Source organism: Rattus norvegicus, chromosome 8 (assembly GCF_021556685.1).
Source record: "Rattus norvegicus strain SHRSP/BbbUtx chromosome 8, alternate assembly SHRSP_T2T, whole genome shotgun sequence".
Taxonomy (NCBI): Eukaryota; Metazoa; Chordata; class Mammalia; order Rodentia; family Muridae; genus Rattus; species Rattus norvegicus.
The window spans coordinates 115,573,019-115,594,982 of NC_141541.1; the positions used below are offsets into that span (position 1 = coordinate 115,573,019).

A 21,964-nucleotide genomic window follows, 5' to 3' on the forward strand; every position below is an offset into this window, starting at 1 on the left:
CTTCAAGACATGCATTCATAAAGGAAATTTTCAGTACCATCTTTCTATGAGTTATTAGTTCAGAGGCGACACAGAGGCCCCAACACAACACAGGCTATTGTCATTGTCATTGGTCTTGGTTACATACCCTAATTAGATGGTAAGACCTAATTGCTGAAGACGGAACACACTTTTGTACAGGACACAGAGAAATCAAACTGGCATTGACCTGAAATGTCCTCCCTAATAGCCAGAAGGTACTATGCAAGGGATAACAGCCAATCACAGCAAGCCTAGCAGTAGACCTGCATGCTAAAATATCAATCTGCCAGGCAACCAAGCACTTTCTGATTAGATGAGGCCTATACCACAGGAGGGAATTCATGTCTGATACTATAAACCTCGGGAGATCAAAGGGCTTGGCCAAACTGATGTTTTGCTAAACTGACATTGTCAAAACACAATCCAAGAATGGACTCATAAGAGATTTATGAAAAAACTTGTACTTGTACTTGTGAAAAAACTCCAGGAAACCAAGAGTCGTGTGACCTCAGTTTCTTCAAAAAACACAAAATTGTTCTTAGATTATGCTTTGTGCCCCTCCCAAATATAGGGGAGAAGCGTGTGCTTATTTCAGATTATTCATTATTTATTATGTGTCTCTCTAGAAAAACATGTTTTTGCTGCAAACAGCTTACCGACTACATGTGGTTTGCCCACCAGTAATTGTAAGCTTTACTCACATGACCCTTCTTAAGCCTCAGAGTATAAATTGTCTGATGCTCTGAATAAAGTTGGCTACCGAATGAAACTTTTATCTGCTTCATTTATCAGCTCTATTCTCCCAGGTCCCATTGCCTCTGGAGAGGAAACTGACATGTCCTCAAACTGCTTCCTAAATTATGTTTATACACTTGTGCTGCTATCCACCTTGGCCAGAGAAATTTCTTTTTGCTGTGAGCAACAGTTAATACAGAGACATATAACATAACTGGTTAACATAACTGTTAAGAATAAGTGGCCATGACTGCTCTGCTCTAAATAAAAGCACCCACACACTCTCACTCTCTTACTACTGCTGCTGTATACAACATGATGAAAAAGCAACTCAGTAGAAATGTGCTTCTATCACCTTGCAGACTATAGTCCTTCACTGAGGGAAGTCAGGGCAGGGAACTCAAGCAGGACAGAAACTTGGAAGCAGGAACTGAAGGAGGAGCTCTGTAAGAACACTGCTTACTGGCTTACTCATCCTACTTTCTTACACATCCTAGAACCACCTGGCCAGAAATGGCATTACTCACAAAGAGACAGAACCTCCCTCAACAAATGCTAATCAAGAAAATGCCCCAGCATGGGGCTGGGGATTTAGCTCAGTGGTAGAGCGCTTACCTAGGAAGCGCAAGGCCCTGGGTTCAGTCCCCAGCTCCGAAAAAAAGAACCAAAAAAAAAAAAAAGAAAGAAAATGCCCCAGCCTTGTTTACAAACCAATCTTATGGAAGCATTTTCTCAATTGTGCTTTCCTCTTCTTAGATAACTATAACTTATGCCAAGCTAGACAAAAAATGCCAGGATGTGGAGGGGAACACATATACACAAATATCATTCAGGGAAGATCGCAGAAGATGGGGCACATAAGATGTATGAGCTAGAGGATGAGGAGGTGTGCCATGAAATGCTGCCTTCGCAACATGGCATGGGCCTTATACTAATGAACCACAGCAGTTGTAGTTACCTGCACAAGATCTATACAAGATTCAAGTTAATCAACATTTGAGCATGAGAAGTGAAAGGACTCCTGCAGCTCCACTTTTAGTCAAAGAGCTATTGGCTGTGACTACAAGAAGGAAGAGTCATATTTGGGTGGGGGCGGTGTGCCTGCTAACAGGAGGCCCATGATCCGGTGAGTGGCCTCATACCTATGTTCAGGCAAGGGGCAGTAACTAAACTCAATGGGTTATTTAACAAAAGAAGAAGATGAGAAAGAGAAAAAGAAAGACGAGGAGATGAAGAAGATGGAAGTCAAGAGAGGAGGAAGGGCAATGTTATTATCAGATACATTACATGGGTAAAAAAATGTCAAAGAATAAATCAAATATTCAAAAAAGTATGTATGATGATCTTATGGTGAAGTACCATTACTTTGTATAGTAACCTTAAAAAAAAAAAACTAATGAAAATGGCCAGGTGTGGGGGCGCTTACCTTTAATTATTCCAGCACTCTGGAGGCAGAGGCAAGTGGACCTTGGTGAGTTTGAGGACAGCTTGGTCTATATATGAAGCTCCAGAGCAGCCAAGATTGTATAGAAACTTTTTTAAATGAATGAATGAATGAATGAATGAATGAAAAAAGAAAAGAAAAACAAAGAAGGAAAGAAGGAAGAAAGGAAGAAAAACAAAAACCTAATAAAATAAAGTAAAAACAGAAATGGAAATAGTTACCAGTGAAGAAAGAGCCTACATAATGGAGAAAAATCTTTGCCAGATATTCATCTCATGAGATTAATATCTAGAATACTTCAAGAACCAAAAAGAAAACCCACAAGCCAATCAATTTAACCAATAAATAGGTAAATGAATTTAGTAAACAGCTCTCAAAAGAAGAAAAGCAAGGGCCTAGAGATCGCTCAACAGTCTAGAGCACTGGCTGCTCTTTTAGAAAACTTGGATTCAGTTCCTCAGTCATGTGACAGCTCATAACTGTAATTTTCAGATCAAGGAGATCTGATACTTTATTCTGGCCTGCCTGGGCACCAGTCATGCACATGGTGCACATAAATACAAGCAAGCACTCATAAATATGTATAAAGTAAAAATCCCTTTTCTCAAAAAAAGAAGAACTAATGGTCAACAAAAATATGAAACATGTTTAATATTTGTAGATATTATTATGGCTAGCTTTAATATCAATTTGCCACAAATTAGAATCAGCTGAATAGGCAGTGTCACCTGAAGAACCACCCTGATCATTGTAGGAAGACTCACCCCAATTGTGGGTAGCACCTTCTGGTAGGATCCTAGATAAAAAAAGTATATTTTAGAGAAAGTTTATTCTCTCCCCTCTCACTTTTGCTACTGGGTTGATTTGCCTTGGTGTTGCTGCTGGTGCTGTTACTGCTGCTTCCTTCCATGGCAGCAGAACCAGTATCTCTAAGCTTTCATTGAGTAACAGAGATTTGCTTTCTAGGAATTTACCAGTGTCCTAGTGCCAGATTGGGATTACTGAGGCACCGCACCTTATGGCCTGAGTGACAACCAGTTGTCACCCCCTTCCCCCAGAGAGAGTGTTACTTTGGCACTAATCCAACTACTGTGGCACACAGCCTCAAGACCAATTCTGGGATCTCAGCATCTCAGGTGTGGTTTGGCTGTTGTTACTATTTTAAAGCTTGCTTAATAGATTCCCCCATGGGGAAATGCAAATCAAACTTCGGAGCCTCCCTGACTAATAACTTGTGAGGCAGTATCACACATCTGGCATATAAATTTTCATTTAATAACCCATGTCTTCTGAGGGAAGAGTGATGGCACACACACATACAACATTAGGGATCAAGAGTTTTTCTTGCCTAATTTTAATAGAGAGAGCCGAGATAACACAAAGAAAACAACATCCGCAGAGATGGTGACAAAGCAGCAGTGGAAATGCAGACAGCTTCCATAGCCACATAAGAGGAGGACCCAAGAGATATGCAGCAAAACTTGAGTCTCAATGCCTAGGTTTATTAACTGTAACATTAGCAAGGGATTATTGCTATATAAGGAATTCTAACTTCCTAGAACTCTATAAGAGAGTTCAGGCCTTGTAAGTTACGCCTGAACACGAGTTGTGATACTTTACCAGCATATAGTTAACAGTCCTAGTATCTAGTACCTTAAACAAGGGCTATGAAAGTAGAGGGAAACAGCCACTGGTGCTCCTACTTGTCTGCTGCTGCCACTTACCCTGTCAAATGCCCAGGGATATAAAGGCTGCCAGAGGCCAGCAGAACTCTATCTACATACAATTTCTACTCAGAGAAAAACGACCTCAACAAAATGATTCACAGAAAGCACTGAAAGGGTATTTACAATAAAGGTTTAAAGAAATCTCAACAATAAAATACTAATTCCAATAATGTTTAACTGTACTTATGCAGGGCTTCTAACCATCTGAGTTCAGCCTGGTTACACACTGAATTTGAGGTCTTATACTGTTTACATCCCCTAAAGTTCATGTATTGAAGGTTCTGAGTGGCACTACTGGGAAGTAATGAGTTCTTTAAAAAACAAAACTCCTGAGAGGTCATTAAGGGCAAGCATCCATGGAAATTCTGGTTCATATTGTATACAGAGTGCTCAACCACATGCCCCCTGGTCAATGCCATTTGATACAGCCAACCAAAGGCTCAATGCCTGATCGTGAACTTGAAGCTCTAAAAATATATGCCAAAATAAACTTCTTTACTATCTTCTGCATTTCACTGTAGTACAGAATGGTAGAATACTGTAAGACAACGGCACATGTGGAACTCAGCTGACCAGCAAGAAAGCCAAAAGTCCACCTCATTATCTGTGCCCTTTGGCATGTAATACTCTAAATACAAGCCTGCCTTTCTTCTCCTATCATACCAACCATCATTATCTTAACAATGCTGTTAAGTTGTTAGTTGGCTTGCATTATTTGTTGTTTCTTGAATATGCCTTGTAAGATCTACCATACAAAAGCTCCTTTCCTAACTCATGTAGTTCTAGGCATCTGTTGATAATTAATGTGTAGCTGATATCACATAATGGAAATAAATCTCAACTCTTAGAGAGCCCTTTGGTTTTCCCTCTTAAGCATATGCTCTATAGAAACCAAAACTGTAATAATAGTAGTTTTTTTTTCTTTTCCTTATTTATTTTGCTCTTATTGTTTAATATTTGGGTTTGTTCTTTAAAAGCTATACATTTTTACTTAATATTTTGATACCATTGATTAACAGGCCCCTTCTTTATACATAGAACCTTAAGAAAGCAACTGTCAGCCAAGAAATCCTTTACTGTCAATTGGCCACACTGTCCTCTTAGAAGCCTAGATGCTTTAGACACAATCACTCTGAGGACACTCCAACAGATGCAAAGGACCATCACAACCACAGCATGGCTGAAAAGTAACCACTCCAGATACCTTGCTTAGAAAGCAGCACTCCAAAAGATTTTTACAGTCATTTTCAGCATAACATACCAGAGAGTGAGCACTTCTCTTGGTGATTAATGTAAACAATCCTTCATCTGCATGAATGGTTACCTTCTACTGACTACATAAATAGACTACCTGGAAGACACCCTCTTGTACTGGCCCCTGTGGTGCTGCAAAATTGTGCCTAATGAAAGGCTTCTTCCTAATGGGAACTGCAAAATAAAAAAGGCTGAGCTTATAAAAGCAAAAAAGAAAAATGGAGTTGTAGCAATGGCAGTGGCAACAACAGCAACAGCCACAGCAGTGCTAACAAAGACAGAATACTGGAAAGAAAGTGGCTAAAGAGCTGAAGAGTTCCAGAGAAAGGTCAATGGCAGAAATGGTGGAAAACAGGTATCTGAGAGGACAAAGAATAGTAGGAGTATAGATATGGCTACGGAGAGACAAAGCCATCGGATTATGGGCAATGATTATTGGAGGAGTTTCAGAGAACTGTCAAACTCTAGGATCTTGACACCAATGCCCAATACATACATACTAGTTACTGTACACACTGAGCGACACTCAATGTCCAAGAGATACTAGGAGCCATGGTTTATCACCCAAGGCTTTGGGAACTACAATTGCTGCCATTGACTATCTACTGCTAAAAGCTGAAGACAGAAGAGATGACTCAGTGGGTAAAGGCACTTGACAGCAGGTCTGACAACCTGAGTTCTCTTCGCCCAAGTGGTAGAAAGAGAGTACTAACTTCCACAAATTGTCCTCTAACCTCTACATGTGTGCCATTGTGTGTACGTGCACACACACACAGGAGCGCGCAAGCACGCAAATACATACACACGTACTTACATACATACTTTTTTAAAGACGGAGGCTTATAATAGCTACCCATCAATGGTCACTTGCAATCAAAACACAGAACGATAAATTTCCAACTGGCTGGTGCACGAACCCTCTTCCTCTCCCCCCATCCCACCTCTCTCTCTCTCTCTCTCTCTCTCTCTCTCTCTCTCTCTCTCTCTCTCTCTCTCTCTCTCTCTCTGTGTGTGTGTGTGTGTGTATGTGCGTGTGTGTGTGTGTGTGTGTGTGTGTGTGTATGTGTGTGTAGATATGCATGTGCCACAGAGCACACGTAGATATCAGATGACACCTCAGGTACCCCATCGGGTCTTCAGCTTCCACTTTGTTTAAGACAAGTACTTTCTTGTTCGCCAGTGTGTATGTTGATCTTTTAGAACTATGTATGCTTCTTTCCACCTCCCCTCTCCCAATAGGAATATACTAGGATTACAGACATGGGCACTACTACTGCACACAGGCTTTTACATGGGTTCAGGGATCTGAATTCTGGTTATCAGGCTTGCACAATAAGCACTTTAGATGGGAAGCCATCTCCCCAAACACTACTTACAATTTCTATATGACTAAAGAAACAGCCAGAATAGTGTCACTTCAATCAGTCTTTTACTGTATCTAAGCAAATGTGTGCTTGAAGAAAAGCCTATTAAATGCTCAATGCCGGGGTTGGATTTAGCTCTGTGGTAGAATGCTTGCCTAACAAGCACAAGGCCCTGGGTTCAGTCCCCAGCTCCAAAAAAAAGAAGAAAGAAAGAAAGAAAGAAAGAAAGAAAGAAAGAAAGAAAGAAAGAAAGAAAGAAAGAAAGAAAGAAAGAAAGAAAGAAAGAAAGAGAGAGAGAAAGAAAGAAAAAATGTTCAATGCCTTTAGTTTTCACTCAAACTTTATTCAACATTAAATAATTCAAATGTATAAACACAAAAAGGATTTTTTTGAGAATGCCAGAAAACTCAAAGTGAAAAAAATATGGACAGGAATGAGTATAAAAAATATTTACTCAAAAAACAATTCTACATATATATATATGAATATATTTATGTAGTATAATAATAATTAAAGAAAAAGAAACCATGAATTTGAGGAAACAGGAAGGACATGGAGAGGAGTTGGAGGGAAGATGGGGAAAATGGTCTAATTAGGTTTAAAATTTAATTTTTTAGCTAGGTTTAGTGGTGTGGTGGCACATGCCTTCTGTCTTAGCACTCAGGAGGCAGAATTAGGCAATCTCTTAGTTCCAGGCCAGCCTGATCTACAAAGCAAGTTCCAGGACAGCCAGGGCAACATGAGACCCTGTCTCATAAAAAGTCAAAAGCAAAAACAATTAAAAGACAAAACACTTTAGCTATTTTATCTTTAGTTACTGATAACATAGAATGATCAAAATAAGCAATATAAGTACAAATTTAAACTGGAAAGAGATAAATTTGGGAGTTATAGTTATATTCAATATACAATTCTGCTCTGAAATTTTATTTTTTTATTATTTGTTTATTCATTTCTTGATGAAAAGTAAGTATTAGGGCTGGAAAGAGAGCTCGGTAGTTAAGAGGACTGGCTGCTATTCCAAAAAGACCAGGGTCACTTCCAAGCACATACATGGCAGCTCATAACTGTAACTCCAGCTTCAAGGGATTTAATGCCCTCTTCTAACCTTCTCAGGTGCCAGATATGCTAATACACAGACATGCACATGCAAAAAACAAAACATAAAAATAAATATTTTTTTTATTTTAAGGCAATTATTAATACAATTTAACTCAAAATCCTTCATTCCCAGTGTTTACATGAGAGCATATGGTCAGGTGTGGTTGATTTAGGTCTCCTCCTTACATTAAATAGGTGGGTACTATTCATCTCAACTTTAACAGACTAAAGTCAAGGAAATGAAAGATGCACAAACTACATCTAAACAGAGAGGATTTGGTGGTTAACACATTAGTGTTGTAAGTCATATATGGCATAGGTACTTCAGGAACATTTGAAATTCTCTACTAAATTTTCCAGTAAATTGAAGCAAAGTTGTTTTTGTCCTCCACACGAGGATGCTCACATGTGACCACTAAAGGAGAGATGCTAGCTTATTAATACTCTGATTGTAGTCATCACTAGTTAAGCATCTTGGGCTGGGACTGGGTTCTTGCCTCGCCTGCCTGAGGCCCTGAATTCGAACCCAAGTACTGCAAAAAAGTTAGAAGTCTTGAGAGGAATGAAGAATTCTTTACATAATTCAGAGAAATTTTCAGATAATTCCTTTTTAAATGAAATAAACTCAAATCTACATTTATCAAATAACTTTAGCCCCCAAAATAATGAAAGCATAACTCTTACATATATCACTATGAGATGACAAGAAATTACTTCTTGAAAGTTTATAATACTGTTTTAACCACTGAACGTATAAGCAAACTTCAATATTTTATTCAGACTGTGTGTGAACTTTATTGAAAAACTAATCTGAACTATTTTTAATGTGCTTTGAAAGGGAATACCAATACAAACTTAAGATGTGAATATCTGTTGCTAGTAAATCCTATAGCCACCTAAAATTCTAGAAAGTTGATATTACCAAAATACACAATTACAGAAGTTCTATAGTTGCATAAAAATAATAAAATCTGATTGGACACAAAAAAACTTCTAACACTGCTTAGTATAACATTCCTGTTTAATTAGCTATCAAACTATTTCAGAAACTAAACACAAAATAACTCTCACAAAATCCAAATAACTATCTCATAATGAAAAGAATTTAGAAACATGTGTATGGCTATGAGCAAATTTTTGTAATTCTAAAATAAAAATTAGTCACCTTTCTGGAGGAATCAGTTAAGAAGCTAGAAGAAGTCACCCAAAGACCATGTAGAGAAACCCAATAATCATAATGGTCCAAATGAGAACAGTTAATTCAGGAAGTTTCTATTTGCACATTACTTTTAGAATATGTGACCAAATTATTAAAACCTAAAATGAAATATTAATTAATAACTGTTAGAAAAAAATGGAAATCTGTAACTTATACCATATACTATTTATCTTAATATTTAAGATCTATGGCACCTTTTTTAAAAATTCTACTAGTAGTATTTTGATATCAAAATGAAGAAAGTAATCATTGAATTAAATGTCTTATGACTACAGTTGCAAATTAATGCACAATATACGGTTTCAATATCTTACTGAAGAAGAAATACTGAAAAGGGTGGCCATCTGCCAAGGTGGTCAGGTGGAACCCCAGACAACTACAGCTACAGATAGCCTAATGGAATCAAAATAATTGGGAGTTCACCCACTCAAATCACAGTTTGACAGATAAAATGGTTACTCATCTAATATCTATGATATTCTGAAGTACTTTATTATCAATCAGCAAATAATCAAAATAATTACATTTATGGCTAGAAGAAAGCTCACCAGAAATAAGGTGCTTGCCTTGCAAAGACAAGGACTTAAGTTTGACAATAAACACACACACACATAAGAACATCTGGGTACAGTGGCACACATGAACACTCAGAGCAGAAGAGGCTGAGCCAAGTGAATTCTTCGGGTTCTCTTGCCGGGCAGTTCACCTATGTGGAGAACTCCAAGCCAGTGAGAGACACTGTCTCAAAAAATAAATAATAAAATAAATTAAAATAATAAAATAAAATAGGGGTGGACAACACCTAAGAAACAAACCCATCTCCTTTTGTGCCCAGAGCTGGGGCTGTCCCACAGCTCTCAGACCTAAAACCTGCTCTGAGAGAGTCTCCAAGAAGCTCCCTCACTCCAAAGATCACAGGCTCACAGGCCCGCAGGAGAGACAAGCTCCAGTCAGAGACAGCAAGAACAACTAACATCAGAACCTAAGCAACAGAAACCAAGACTACTTGGCATCATCAGAACCAAGTTCTCCCACCACAGCAAATACTGGCTATCCAAACACAATGGAAAAGTAACATTTGGATTTAAAATCACATCTCATGATGATGTTTTGGAGGACTTTAAGAAGGACATAAAAAAACTCCCTTAGGGGCTGGGGATTTAGCTCAGTGGTAGAGCGCTTACCTAGGAAGTGCAAGGCCCTGGGTTCGGTCCCCAGCTCCGAAAAAAAAGAATCAAAAAAAAAAAACAAAAAAAAACAAAAAACTCCCTTAGGGGCTGGGGATTTAGCTCAGTGGTAGAGCACTTACCTAGGAACCACAAGGCCCTGGGTTCGGTCCCCAGCTCCGAAAAAAAAGAACCAAAAAAAAAAAAAACCAAAAAACAAAAAACAAAAAACAAAAAACAAAAAAACAACTCCCTTAAAGAAATACAGGACAACACAGGTAAACAAGTAGAAACCCTTAAAGAGGAAACACAAAAATCCCTTAATGAATTACAGGTAAACACAACCAAACGAGTGAAGGAATTGAAAAAAAAATCCAGGATCTAAAAATGGAAATAGAAACAATACTGAAATCACAAAGGAAGACAACCCTAGAGATAGAAAACCTAGAAAAGAGATCAGGAGTCATAGACACAAGCACTGCCAACAGAATACAAGATAGAAAAGAGAATCTCAAGAAGCAGAAGATACCATAGAAAACATTGAGACAACAGTCAAAGAAAATGCAAAACACAAAAAGCTCCTAACTCAAAACATCCAGGAAATCCAGGACACAATGAGAAGATCAAACCTAAGGATAATAGGTATAGGAGAGAGTGAAGAGTCCCAACTTAAAGGGCCAGTAAATATCTTCAACAAAATTATAGAAGAAAACTTCCCTAACCTAAAGAAAGAGATGCCCATAAACATACAAGAAGCCTACAGAACTCCAAATAGATTGGACCAAAAAAGAAAATCCTCCCATCACATAAAAGACAAAACACCAAATACACAAAACAAATTAAGAATATTAAAAGCAGCAAGGGAAAAATGGTCAAGTAACATATAAAAGTAGACCTATCAAAATTAAACCAGACTTCTCACCAGAGACTATGAAAGCCAAAAGATCCTGGTAGATGTCATACAGACCCTAAGAGAACACAAATGCCAGCCCAGGCTACTATGTCCAGCAAAATTCTCAATTAACATAGATGAAGAAACCAAGATATTCCATGGAAAAAGAAGCAAATTTACACAATATCTTCCAACAAACCAAGTCCTACAAAAGATAATAGATGGAAAACTCCAACACAAGGAGGAAAACTACATCCTGGAAAAAGCAAGAAAATAATCTAATTTCAACAAACCCAAAAGAAAATAGCTATACAAACGTAATTCTTCCTCTAACAACAAAAATAACAGGAAACAACAATCACTGGTCCCTAATATCTCTCAACATCAATGGACTCAATTCCCCAATAAAAAGACATAGACTAACAGACTGGATACTTAAATAGGACCCAGCATTTTGATGCATACAAGGATTGCACCTCAGTGACAAAGACAGACACTATCTCAGATAAAAGGTTAAAAAATTTTTTTCCAAGCAAATGGTCCCAAGAAAAAAAACTGGAGTAGCCATTCTAATATCAAATAAAATCAACTTTCAACCAAAAGTTATCAAAAAAGATAAGGAAGGACACTTTATACTCATCAAAGGAAAAATCTACCAAGATGAACTCTCAATTCTGAATATCTATGCTCCAAATGCAAGGGCACCCACATTCATAAAAACAAACCTTACTAAAATTCAAAGCACATATTATACCACACCCAAGAAAGGTAGGAGATTTCAACATCCCACTCTCATCAATGTACAGTTCATGGAAACTGAAACTAAATGGAGACACAGTGAAACTAACAGAAATTATGAACCAAATGGATTTAACAAACATCTATAGAACATTTCATTCTAAAACAAAAGAATATGCCTTCTTCGCAGCACCTCATGGTACCTTCTCAAAAACTGACCATACAATTGGTCACAAAACAAGCTTCAATAGATACAAGGAGATTGGATCCCATGCATTCTATCATATCACCATGTAATAAAGCTGGTTTTCAATAACAACAAAAACTTCCAACATATATATGGAAGCTTAACAATGCTCTACTCAATGACAACGTGGTCAAGGAAGAAATAAAAAAGAAATTACAGACCTTTTCGAATTTGATGAAAATGAAGGAACAACATACCCAAACTTATGGGATACAATGAAGGCAGTGCTAAGAGGAAAGCTCTGAGTTCTCCCAAAAGAAACTGGAGAGAGCATATACTAACAGCTTGACAGCACACCGGAAAGCTCTAGAAAAAAAAGAAGCAAATTCACCCAAGAGGACTAGACGGCAAGAAATAATCAAACTCAGAGCTGAAATCAACCAAGTAGAAACAAAAAGGACTATAGAAAGAATCAACAAAGGGGTTGGGGATTTGGCTCAGTGGTAGAGCACTTGTCTAGCAAGCGCAAGGCCCTGGGTTCGGTCCCCAGCTCCAAAAAAAAAAAAAAAACAAAAAACAAAAAACAAAAAACAAAAGAGAAAGAATCAACAAAACCAGGAGCAGGTTCTTTGAGAAAAATCAACAAGATAGATAAATTCTTAGCCAGACTAACCAGAGGGCAGGAGACAGTATCCAAATCAACAAAATCAGAAATGAAAACGGAGACGTAACAGAAACTGAGGAAATTCAAAAACTTGTCAGATCCTACCATAAAAGCCTATACTCAACAAAACTGAAAAATCGAGATGAAATGGACAATTTTCTAGACAGATACCAGGTACCAAAGCTAAATCAGGATCAGATAAACCATCTAAACAGTCCCATATACCCTAAAGAAATAAGAAGCTGTCATTACAAGTCTCCCAACCAAAAAAAGCCCAAGATTAGATGGGTTTAGTGCAGAATTCTATCAGACAATGAAAGAGGAACTAATACCAATACTCTTCAAACTATTCCAAGAAACAGAAACAGAAGAAACACTACCCAATTTGTTCTATGAAGCCACAATACCAAAACCACTCACAGATCCAACAAAGAAGAAAACCAGACCAATTTCCTTCATGAACATCAATGCAAAAATACCCAATAAAACTCTCAAAAACCAAATCTAAGAACACATCAAAATGATCATTCCCCATGATCAAGTAAGCTTCATCCCAAGAATACAAGTATGGTTCAATATATGGAAATCCATCAATGCAATCCACTATATAAACAAATTCAAAGAAAAAAAACACATGATCATCTCATTAGATGCTCAGAACGCATGCGACAAAATTCAACACCCCTTCATGATAAAAGGCTTAGAAAGATCAGGAATTCAAGGTCCGTATCTAAACATAGTAAAAAGCAATATACAGCAAACCAGTAGCCAACATTAAACTAAACTGAAAGAAACTTGAAACAATCCCACTGAAATCAAGGACTAGGGGTTGGGGATTTAGCTCAGTGGTAGAGCGCTTGCCTAGCAAGCGCAAGGCCCTGGGTTCGGTCCCCAGCTCCGAAAAAAAGAAAAAAGAGAAAAAAAGAAAAAAAAATCAAGGACTAGACAAAGCTGCCCACTCTCTCCCTACCTATTCAACATAGTACTGGAAGTCCTAGCCAGAGCAATTAGACAACAAAAGAGGTCAAAGAGATACAAATTGGAAAGGGAAAAGTCAAATATCACTATTTGCAGATGATATAACAGTAAACTTAAGTGACCCCAAAAGTTCTACCAGAGAACTACCGCAGCTGATAAACAACTTCAGCAAAGTGGCTGGATTAAAAAATTAACTCAAACAAATCAGTAGCCTTCCTCTACTCAAAGGATAAACAGGCTGAGAAAGAAAGTAGGGAAACAACACCCTTCATAACAGCCACAAATAACATAAAATACCTTGGTGTGACTCTAACTAAGCAAGTGAAAGATCTTTATGACAAGAACTTCAAGTCTCTGAAGAAAGAAATCGAAGATCATCTCAGAAGATGGAAAGATCTCCCATGCTCATGGATTGGCAGGATTAATATTATAAAAATGGTCATCTTGCCAAAAGCAATCTACAGATTCAATGTAATCCCCATCAAAATTCCAACTCAATTCTTCATAGAATTAGAAAGAGCAATTTGTGGGATCATTTGGAGAAGCAAAAAACCCAGTATAGAAAAAATTCAGGATATTCTCAACAATAAAAGAACTTCTAGGGGAATCACCATCCCTTACCTCAAGCTGTATTACGAAGAAATAGTGATTTTTAAAAAAAGGCATGGTATTGGTACAGAGACAGGAGGTAAATCAATGGAATAGAATTGAAGACCCAGAAATGAACCCACATACCTATGGTCACTTGATCTTTGACAAAGGAGCTAAAACTATCCAATGGAAAAAAGATAGTATTTTCAACAAATGATGCTGGTTGAACTGGAGGTCAGCCTGTAGAATGCAAACTGACCCATTCTTATCTCCTTGTAAAAAGCTCAAGCCAAAGTAGATCAAAGATCTCTACATAAAACCAGATTGACTCAACCAAATAGAAGAAAAAGTGGCGAAGAGCCTCAAACACATAGGCATAAGGAAAAATTTCCCGAACAGAACACCAATGGCTTATGCTCTAAGATCAAGAATTGACAAATGGAACCTCAAAAAATTGCAAAGCTTCTGTAAGACAAAGAATACTGTCAATAAGACAGACTCGAGAGAATCAAATAATCTTATTTTAAAAATGGGGTTAAAAAGCTAAATAAAGAATTCTCAACTGAGGAATACCAAATAGCTGCAAAGCACTTAAAGAAATATTCAACATCCTCAGTCATCAGGGAAATGCCTATCAAAACAACCCTGAGATACCACCTCGCACCAGTCAGAATGGCTAAGATCAAAACCTCAGGAGACAGTAGATCCTGGCAAGGATGTGAAAAAAGAGGAACACTCCTCCATTGTTGCTGGGACTGCAAGCCAGTACAACCACTCTGGAAATCAGTCTGGCATTTCCTCAGAAAATTGGACATAGTACTACTATCTGAGGACTCAGCTATACCACTTCTGGGCATACACCCAAAAGATGCTCCAACATATAACAAGGATACATGTTTTACTATGTTCATAGCAGTCTTATTTATAATAGCCTGGAACTGGAAAGAACCCAGATGTTCTTCAACAGAGAAATGGATACAGAAAATGTGCTACATTTGCACAATGGAGTACTATGTAGCATGATCTCATTATGCAGCAAGGCAGGTACAGGATAAGGTGAAGCCTATCACTGAATGAGTAGGAAGGGTGGCTGAAGAAAAGTCTAGGAAAGAGAGAGGAAGAGGAGGAAGAGGAGGAGAGGAAGAAGGAAGATGGAGACAGAGGAGGACGAGGATTCCTATCCAGGTGGTCTAGGTCAGTTTTTATCTTGTGTACGTGGGCGGTTTCTATATTAATTGGCAGTGAATTTATTCTGTGGATTTATTATAGATTGATAATTTAACATATAAATCTAGTTGTTAAACTAAAGTTTCTAGAGCTTTGATTTTATCGGGTTACAGGGGATGTTAGCAAAGTTCCCAGCCAGCAGAGAGACAACCTGTCTCAGTTCTGGAAGCCTTGCTAGGCTATAGCATGCGTGGGGCTAGCATGGCATGGTGCCACACTACAATAGCCTGCTGAACATGATGTATGTGTCAGGCATGGTAACAATCCGCCAAGGGGACAGTGTGTGAAAACAACTGGCAGAGAAACTGCCAGAGCACACACCTCCCGCAGATCCACACAGTGTAAATGCACAGGTACCAGTAGCCACCAATCCGTATTTTATTTTTACCACAACTCAGCTATTAAAAAGAACGACTACATGAAGTTTTTAGGCAAATGGGTGGAACTAGAAAATATCATCCTGAGTGAGATAACCCAGTCACAAAAGAACACAAATGGTATGCACTCACTGATAGGTGGATATTAGCCCAAAAACTTGAAATGCCTAAAAAAAAAAAAAAATTCACAGATCATTTGAAGCCCAAGAAGAAGGAAGACCAAAATGTAGATGCTTCAGTCCTTCTTAGAAGGAAGAACAAAATACTCATGGGAGGAAATACAGGGACAAAGAGTGGAGCAGGGACTAAAGAAAAGGACCTCCAGACACACTGCCCAACCTGGGGATCCATCCCATATGCTGCCACCAAAACCAGTCTCTATTACTGATGCCAAGAAGTGCTTGCTGACAGGAGCCTGATATGGGTGTTTCCTGAGAGACTCTGCCAGAGCCCTATTGGTACAGATGAGGATGCTTGCAGCTAACAATTGGACTGAACAAAGGAACCCCAATGGAGGAGTTAGACAAAAGACTGAAGGAGCTGAAGGGATTTTCAATACCATAAGAAGAACAATATTGGGGTTGGGGATTTAGCTCAGTGGTAGAGCGCTTGCTTAGCAAGCACAAGGCCCTGGGTTCGGTCCTCAGCTCCAGGAAAAAAAAAAAAAGAACAACAATATCAACCAATCAGACCCCACCAGAGCTTCCAGGGACTAAACCACCAACCAATGAGTATAAATGGAGGGACCCATGACTCCAGCCACATTATATGGCAGAGGGTGGCATTGTCCATCATCAATGGGAGGAAAATGCTTGTTTCCCCAATGTAGGGTAATGCAGGGCATGGAGGTTGGAGTGGGTGGGAATGGGAGCATCTTCATAGAAGCCGGGGGAGGGGTGAGGGGGAAGGAAGAGGGAGGAAAGGGGATAACATTTGAAATGTAATACATAAAATATCCAAGAAAAATAAAATTATTAAAAAGAAACAAACAAACCCAAGGTCGGTGGTCCTCTGGATTCTATATAAATGCACGTGGGGAGATGTATTGAACATTTGAAAGGTATTATTCAGTCTGCACAGTAATCACCAAGTACTAATACTGGAAGCAAGGCAAAGGGGTTGCAAAGTTCACATATAATGAGCACAAATAAAAACATGTAATATCACTAATTATTGCTTTCCATTGATATTCACATTCATCCAACTTCTAACTTTGGCACAATTTAATGAAGATTCTTAAAATAAATGTAGAAATTATTCTCATATAAGCATTCTTGAGGAAATGTAAAACCTGTAGTGTTTCAAGTTTAGAAATACGTGGAGAAAATTACCTTTGAGGTAGTTCTCTATTAAAGGCAAGTTTTGCGTCATAGCATTACTAATACCTTGCATCCTTTTTCAACCTTTCAACATGGCAGGGGGCTAGACACATGGGGTGGGGGTGATAAGGTTTCTCGTGGAAAGAGGCCATATGTGATACTAAACATCTTATATCGCACAAGATGGTTTCTTACATCTAATAAGTGCACAGCCCAAAACATCATGCTAACAATGAAAAGGCTTAACAGTGCTGAATTAAGATTTGAAGGTACTGGTTTTTTTCTAGTAATTACCTTAAAAAGTAGTAAAAATGAATTTCACTGGCAAGCTAATGACTAAAACTCTCAATAAATTTTAATGAAATATTAACATGTTTATATTTTTAATATAAGAAAAAACTTTTAATATTATGCTACCAAAAGATCAGAAATGTGAACAATATTAATTATGAAAGAGTAAGCAGGAATAGGGGTATAGCTCAGGGGTAGCACTTGTCCAGTATGTAGAATACCCTGTCATTTAGGTCCCAAGCACCAGAAAATAAAACCAAGCTAAAAAAATGTCAAAAATGGATTAGTAAAGGGAATGGAGAGATCGCTCAGTGGCTTTTTTCCACTTTGCATCTTAGCAAAAAAAAATTCATCTAACTAGACATGTGGTTCCACAACACTAAAATTATAAATAAGTCAATTTAGTTTTTGTCAAATCTTGAAGAAAAATTACTTGTAAGTATGAATAGGCTTCTTCAAAACAAGCATATAGCTATAATCACATTTACATTTTTTGTGATTTCTGAAAAATCATTTTAACATTACCTGAGCATTAATAGACTTCGACAACTCTGTCATAAAGGTGGCTGAGCTACGATAAAGGATTAAAGATAAACTAGAAACAGTTGCTACTGCCTGTTAATAATACATGATGGAAATCCTGTTGTAGGATGATGTCATACAGGTGAAGGCAGGTACAAAATAGAACAAGGCCTGTCACTGGACAAGAAGAAAAGGATGGGCGGGAGAAAAGTTTGAGGGAAGAGGAGGAGACTGGAATGGGAGGAGGAAGAGAAGCAGGGGAGAGAACATGGAGGCAGATGTTAAGATTCCTCTCCGCACATTTACAGATTGTTGTTCTTAAGGGATGGATGTGTACAGGGCTTTGTATGTCTAGATGAGCAAATTATATCTTATCAATTGGATCAGAGGTTATTGTGTTGTGTGTTCTTTTATGTGGCAATTTAAGTTCAGGAGAGTATGTGCTGGCTAGAGACACAAGTATGTCTGGCATGGTGGCAGTCTGCCTTGGAAACTGGATGAGTAGAGAGATTGCTGCCAGGCTCAGAGAGAAGCCATCGGCAGTGTGTTATGAGATGGAGCAGAGCAGGGTCAGAGGCTTTGCTGACTGAGATGAAGATGTCTACCAGACACCTTGGGGCACTGCGGTGTTGGACCTAAAGCAGGAAAAAAGACTGATTTTTCTATAATTTTACAGCAACATCCTATACATTAAGGACCACAACGATGAATTTTCCATTACCTTTACATTAGGCTTCTTTGTTGAAACTCCTCTGTACCAACCTAAAAAGATATTAAAAAAACATTACAGTTGTTCTGTAAGAGACAAAATGAAAAAAAAATTGTCATTTTTTAAAAGCAGGTGAATGTAAAATTTTCTATAATATATTTTGGTTTCATTAGGATCTATAACTGTGCTAGCAGTTTACTCCTGAAGGAAGAAGTTTTTTATTTTTATTCAGTCTTGTTTTATATGGCAGATAGGAAGTACAGCCCAGACTGTTTCCTGACTCACTCACTCTCAATGCAGCATACTGTACTAAGCCCTTGTTTGTCTGTTTGTTGTTGTTGTTTCTGCTTAGTTGCTAACATTCCTATCCCTTCTATTAGAGAGAGAGAGAGAGAGAGAGAGAGAGAGAGAGAGAGAGAGAGAGCAACCTTTTTCTTTCCAACATTCATATACAGCAATACTAATAAAAGTTACAATTATTGTGCTCGCTTCGGCAGCACATATACTAAAAGTTTCAATTACACACAGAAGTTTAATTTTCAGGCAAGGGAAAGCTTATTGGCAACCTTTCTTAATTCTAATCTATTACTTTCTCAATTTGGCTCTATCATGTTAGAGTATAAACTAAGAAAAGCACTTACAAAAGGAAAATAAAAATGGAGAGTACACATAACAGCTAATATTAACTGAAAACTTTTGTTATTATTTTTACATATTGGGATTTAGGGAATTTTCCATGTTCTAATCTTCAAATCTCACAACAATGCTATGAAAGGGGGAAAGTTCTAATTTTCTCACTTGAAAAACACACACTACAAAATAGAAAATCTGTTTCTTTTAGTAATAGCAGCTATGACAATAAATTTCAATAACTAGTTTCACAAACTGAGTCTCAATCTCTTCGTTTATCTTAACATGAATATATTAAGAGACAACACATGGCAGAATTAGGGTCTCTAAAAACCTTGAGGAAGAAAGAAAAAGAAAGAAAGAAAGAAAGAAAGAAAGAAAGAAAGAAAGAAAGAAAGGAGGGAGGGAGGGAGGGAGGGAGGGAGGGAGGGAGGAAGGAAGGGAGGAAGGAAGGGAGGAAGGAAGGAAGGACCCATGAAAATACATCAAAGCTGTGGGATATTGGGGAAAAAATAGGCAACCAGTCTACAGAACAAAAGATGACATCTATAAACAGACCCAAATATATGCCTGGTGTCCAAATATATGGTCAATTTTAGGAAAAGTTCCATGAGCTGCTGAAAAGAAGGCATATTCTTTTGAGTTCGGGTGAAATGTTCCATAAATAACTGTTAGGTTCATTTGGCTTATAATATCAGATAGCTCTAGCATTTTTTTATTTAAGTTTTGTCTGAATATCATGTCTATTGGTAAGAATGGAGTATTTAAGACAACCACTGAAATAGAATCTAAGGATTCTTTGGAAAGTCACTTGTGTTTGATGGTGTTTTGCTGGGGCAAACATGTAAAGGAGTGTTTTCCTGAAGCAGACCCAGAAGAAAGGATGTTCTGCTAAAGCAAGCACGTGAAAGGACACGTGATGAGAGATTCTTTGCTACAGACACACATATATTGGTCTGCCTTACATTGCATAGTTGAATTCCATTTGTTGGGACTCCATAGAAAGAAACAAACCAAAATACTTATGGTGGTATACTGCAGTTTCTTGCCTCTTCTGTGGACTCAGGCTGATGGTTAGCAGTGTGATATCAGCTGAGAGAGATGCACGTGCTGAGGCAAGACACGTGAAGGACACTTTGAGGGTATAAATAGGACTTGACGAAGTATCAGAGATTAAGCCTGGCTTGCACATAGAGCTAGCTGTGCAATGCTTATTGGTCTCAAGTCTTCACTGATCTTCTCTTGGCTGAGACAGGCATAGCTAAGAACTTCTGGCATTCCTATAGGCCCTGTTCTCTCTGCTGACTAATACTGAGGCTGAGTCCTTTCTGTCTCTGCTAGGTAGTGCCACTGATGCTGATTTGTGTTTGCTATCCCACCTCTTCCAAACTGGACTGCTGGTGTATCCATGAGGTGTTTGTGAGTGAACTGAGCTGCCACTATCTGCTAACCTATGAACTGAACTGCTGATTTCCAGACAATACAGATTGGAGTTGTTTCAGAGAACCTTTTTAAGCAGGTCCACTGCCTCCCACAAAAAAAAAATCTTTTCTTTTTCACTACTTCTGGTGAGTTGTGGGCTACAAGGGAGGTTAAAGTGTTTAAGAATCATTATTAAAAGACTTTGAAAACATTAAAGTTATAACCCACTAACACTGTGTGGGTCAATGTGTGATTTAATTGTGTAGTGCTTCTTTTATAAACATGGGTGCCCTTGTATTTGGTACACAGATGTTAGAACTGCAATGTCCTCTCAGTAGATTTTTCCTTTGATGAACATATAGTGCCCTTCTCTATCTCCTTTGAGTAGTTTTGATCTGAAGTCTATTTTGTCAGATATTAAAATGGCTATACCAGCTAACTTCTTGGGTCTATTTGCTTGGAATTTTTTCCATCCTATTACTCTGAGTTGCTATCTATGCTAAGGTACATTTCTTGGATATAACAGAAAGATTATTCCTAGGTTTCAAATCCATTCTATTAATTTGTGTCTTTTTACTGGGGAATTGAGGCCACTAATGTTCAGAGTTATCAGTGGGCAAAAGTTTGTTCATTCCTGTTTTTACTGTTGTGGTGGTGATGGAGGTGGTAGTGTAAGGCTTTTATCCCCTGCTTTTAGGAAAAAAAAATACAAGTCATAACTTTACTTCTCTTTCACCATATTGAATCACTAAACGTTCTTTTATCTTTTTCACAATTCCTTATTCTTCTTATGAAAATTTGGACTGGGTTTTCTTTTCTAGCTGAGACCAGTAGCTAAAGCGTGCTGAACTGCATTAGACATGTAAATATATAGTGGCTAAAAAAGTGAATCTGTAAGATATGAGGTGACAGAATCCATTTGAGAAGTCTGTTGGTTTAAACTAATACATGTACAATATCTTTACACAGTCACCCGCACAGTGACTCAAAAGATGGAAGTAGAGCAGTTGACAGGAATAAGAAACACTAAGGTTCCGTCTGCCTTTTACTGCTATAAATTTCTCAAGGAAAGACTAGAATTATGAAATAGGTTAAGTCAGAATTGCTTAATATAAATAGTGTAAATTCTAAGAGACCAAAAACACACACTTTCAATGATCTATGTAAAGTCCCTTTTTGAAAAAATTAAGACATAAAATAAAAAATGGGTTCAAATCTATTCATTTAGCAGCTATAGTTCTATTCTTACCAATAAGATGCTGATAAATACACTGTCAATGAGATTTATTATTATAACAAAATGACACCACTAGACCTGAAACCAGATGGGATGAGTATATGTGTAGGGGCTCGAGACCCCAACACAGGTCTTCCTGCATGCACAGC

At 37.9% G+C, this 21,964-nt stretch overlaps 1 protein-coding gene across 14 annotated transcripts in view; it reads right to left on the reverse strand.

Annotated features, from left to right (window-relative positions):
• The window catches only part of Dock3 (dedicator of cyto-kinesis 3), a 355,025-nt gene that overhangs the window by 270,443 nt on the left and 62,618 nt on the right, over positions 1-21,964 (reverse strand). For all 14 annotated transcript variants that reach the window (XM_087562345.1, XM_087562340.1, XM_087562344.1 and 11 more), the window contains 1 exon segment: positions 18,539-18,579. In XM_087562345.1, coding sequence (XP_087418471.1) covers positions 18,539-18,579 — 41 coding nt within the window.